Below are 3,199 nucleotides of genomic sequence, written 5' to 3' on the forward strand. Positions count from 1 at the left end.
ACTAATATACACATGTTTCTTCTCTGTCGTATAACATTGAAACAAGCTGTTGATATCAATAATAAAAAAGGATTTATATTTGTATATGTGTGTATGTGTGTGTATGTGTGTGTGTGTGCGTGTGTGTGTGGCGTGTCTTAAATTTTATTTCCGTCTCAAACAATCCTCACTCGTCTGATTTTATGAATCTTTTAATCATCGTTTTATCGAACATAAAACTTATTTAACACTAATAAATCGACTATGTATATATGTATTTATGTGTTTGTGTGTGTGTGTGTGTTTGTGTGTGTGTGTATTTGAGTGCGCGTGTGTCTGTCAGTATGTGTGTGTACATACGTTTTAAAATATGTATTCATCTGTCTTGAATTTATAACCAACGTATTTAATGTTACATCTTTGCTACATTAGATGTTATTGTTATTATTAATTATTTATTAAATTTAAATAAAAAAAATATTTTGAAAAAATAAAGAATTTGAATCCTTGATAAAATGCTGACAGAAAGCAGGCGAGTATGATGAAGATTCTAAACGCTCTAAAAATTGTACAATAATTTCACATCAACTTTTTGAATCTCAATAATTTTTGAAATTTTATTTTAATCATAATAAATAAAAACTCATTGGCTGGTCCACAATTTCAAAGTTTTTGGTTAGAAGGGCCTAGGGTTCTAAAACTGCCCTTGATTGAAGGGGTATTGGTTGAAGGGGTATATAGTCGCCCTTGGTTCAAGCGGCCTCTACCTCAAATGGCCTCTCATCATTGATTCTCAATATTTACGGACTTATTATAACAACAACACTGATGGCAATGACGCTGCTAACAAATTATAATTATAATAAACACAATAATAACAATAGCAACATAAATAATAATAATAATAATGACAATGATAATAATAATAATAATAATAACTGACCTCACGGCTGGTCAGAACATTTGTTGGCGTTGGGGGCGAGTTGAATGAGGTTAACCAGCCAGTGTGTCTTTCTTGATTAATCAATTTCCAGCATATTATCGTCAACAACACACACACACACACAATCATACACACACAAACACACAGACACAAACACACAGACACAAACACACACAAATAGCATGTGATGGAGGAGGATCTCTTTCCATTCAAACCTGCCCCCTCCTAGATCCAGTCCAATCATAAAATTTAAGCTGTTCGTTTGTCAGAAAAATTGAAATATAGATACACACCTATAGTTAAGTAGCCACAGGGTTTAACAACTGAACAAGAAATTAAAATCGAAATGGAGAATCAATTTACATTAAATTGGCTGCCGGGAAGGACAAAGTTGATTCCTTCACTCATAGGAAGTTGTAACTGCACGGTAAAAGTTTTTTTAATTGCGAAATAAAAAAATTTTGAAACTTCTTTATTTAGTTAAATAATTAAAAGGTAGGGAATGGTAGTGTTGGCAAAATATAAGACATGGTGAGTATTATCTGTTGATGTGTTTTTAATCCTCGAATGGAATGACATGGCCGCCGAAGTTTAGCATTTGTTTCGTAAGTTATTAATAACGTTGAATTAATTACAACACTTTTATTATTTTTATTCATAATCATTTAATATTTATTCGCATTTATTTTATAATTATTTTAAAATAGTTTACCATAAAAATCATTAGAAACTAATCCAACCTACCAACTTGTGCAAGTTCGAAGAGTTCAAACCGGTAAAACGTTTGAAGAATTGGCGATGAAAACTAAAGAAATTAGAAGAAAAGATTGTGATTCGTATAAACTTCACAATTCTCGAAAGTATAATTAAAAATTAATGAGAAATCGATTGTTTGAAGATAATTGAGCCATCAAGCATCTCAACTCCAGCACTGCCTGTAAAACAGACATGAAATCAATTTTTAGAATAAATTAAAATTCATTTGGTAAGACTTTCATCGAATGATCTTTTTCATCTATATGGGGTATATGTAGGGAACTATGGGGCTGAAGTCTTGCAACAATTTGGGGGCTATAAAGACTCAAATAGGGAAGCAACCATAAAACCTCTAGTCCAGAATGAATATTTGGTCAGGGTTTAAGTTAGGTGATGAGAATCTTTTTTCAAAAAGTGAAATAACCAGTAAAAAACATCTACTAAGCGTAAGACTCATTAATTTTATAAGTTTCTATGTCCAACCATTGACACGACTTATATTTAAATTTAATACAAGGCATTAACAGAAACAAAAAATCATACAGATTGAAACTAAAACCAAATACTGAATTTAAAAATGTGTAAAATGAAGACATCCTAGCTGATAAATTTATGCCTGTGTGTCGAAAGACGGCAGAAGTAGGGGATAGTTGTTCTGTGTGGTATTATTAATATGTATTGGGAGTGTAGGATTTTATGTTTTAGTTTTGTAAAGATTGATTAACTAGACATTTTGTTTGTGTGTGTGAGTGAGTGTTTGGTTGTTTGTGTGTGTGTGTGTGCGTGCGTGTGTGTGTGCGTGTGTGCGTGCGTGTGTGTGTGTGAATGATCTATACGTAGGTTTATGAAAGTGACGAATTACATAAATATGCAAGCAATGACTATGTTGAAAAAGTAAAAAGGTTCGTCTCATACATTCATAGAAACATATACAAAAACACACGCACATATAAACGAAATAAATCAAACAAACACGCACACACATTTACATACAAACATCCAAACAAACAAACATCCAAACAAACAAACATCCAAACAAACATACAAACAAACAAACATACAAACATACAAACAAACATACAAACGCACATAATTTGAAACAATCTAAAAAATTTCTTCTGGCCTTTTTTTTAAAGCGTAATAGTTTAACTCATTCATGTTGCACCATAAAAAGAGTAAATATTTAATTGTAATTGGAAGGGGTAATCTACAAACAAACATACAGATATACAAACATACATGCATACATACATACATATATTCACACACACATACACTCGAATACAAACGAGCAGTTCATTCATTCCTCTGGCCATCTATTTAGTTCCAATTGTTCTACTGTTAAAACCTTTCTCTCTAACTTACCTTACTTTCATGACAATCTATCTCTCTTTCATTCTCTCTCTCTTTATCTTTCTCTCGCTTTCTTCCTTTCTGTCAATATCATTTTCTTCTCTTTCTCCTTCTCTCTCTTTCTCTCTCTCTTTCTCTCTCTCTTTTGACATTACCCCTTTCCTTTTT

The 3,199-nt window shown here is 31.9% G+C and overlaps 1 protein-coding gene across 1 annotated transcript in view; it reads left to right on the top strand.

Moving 5' to 3' along the window:
• Nucleotides 1-1,268: 1,268 nt before the first annotated feature.
• The window catches only part of HELRODRAFT_182943 (hypothetical protein), a gene marked incomplete at both ends in the record, with an annotated part of 9,066 nt that continues 7,135 nt past the window's right edge, over nt 1,269-3,199 (top strand). The window contains 3 exons of the mRNA XM_009033657.1: nt 1,269-1,335; nt 1,650-1,782; nt 1,913-2,051. Of these exons, the coding sequence (XP_009031905.1) occupies nt 1,269-1,335; nt 1,650-1,782; nt 1,913-2,051 (339 nt within the window). The remainder of the gene's footprint in view (nt 1,336-1,649; nt 1,783-1,912; nt 2,052-3,199) is intronic.

Source organism: Helobdella robusta (assembly GCF_000326865.2).
Source record: "Helobdella robusta unplaced genomic scaffold HELROscaffold_95, whole genome shotgun sequence".
NCBI classification, from domain to species: Eukaryota; Metazoa; Annelida; class Clitellata; order Rhynchobdellida; family Glossiphoniidae; genus Helobdella; species Helobdella robusta.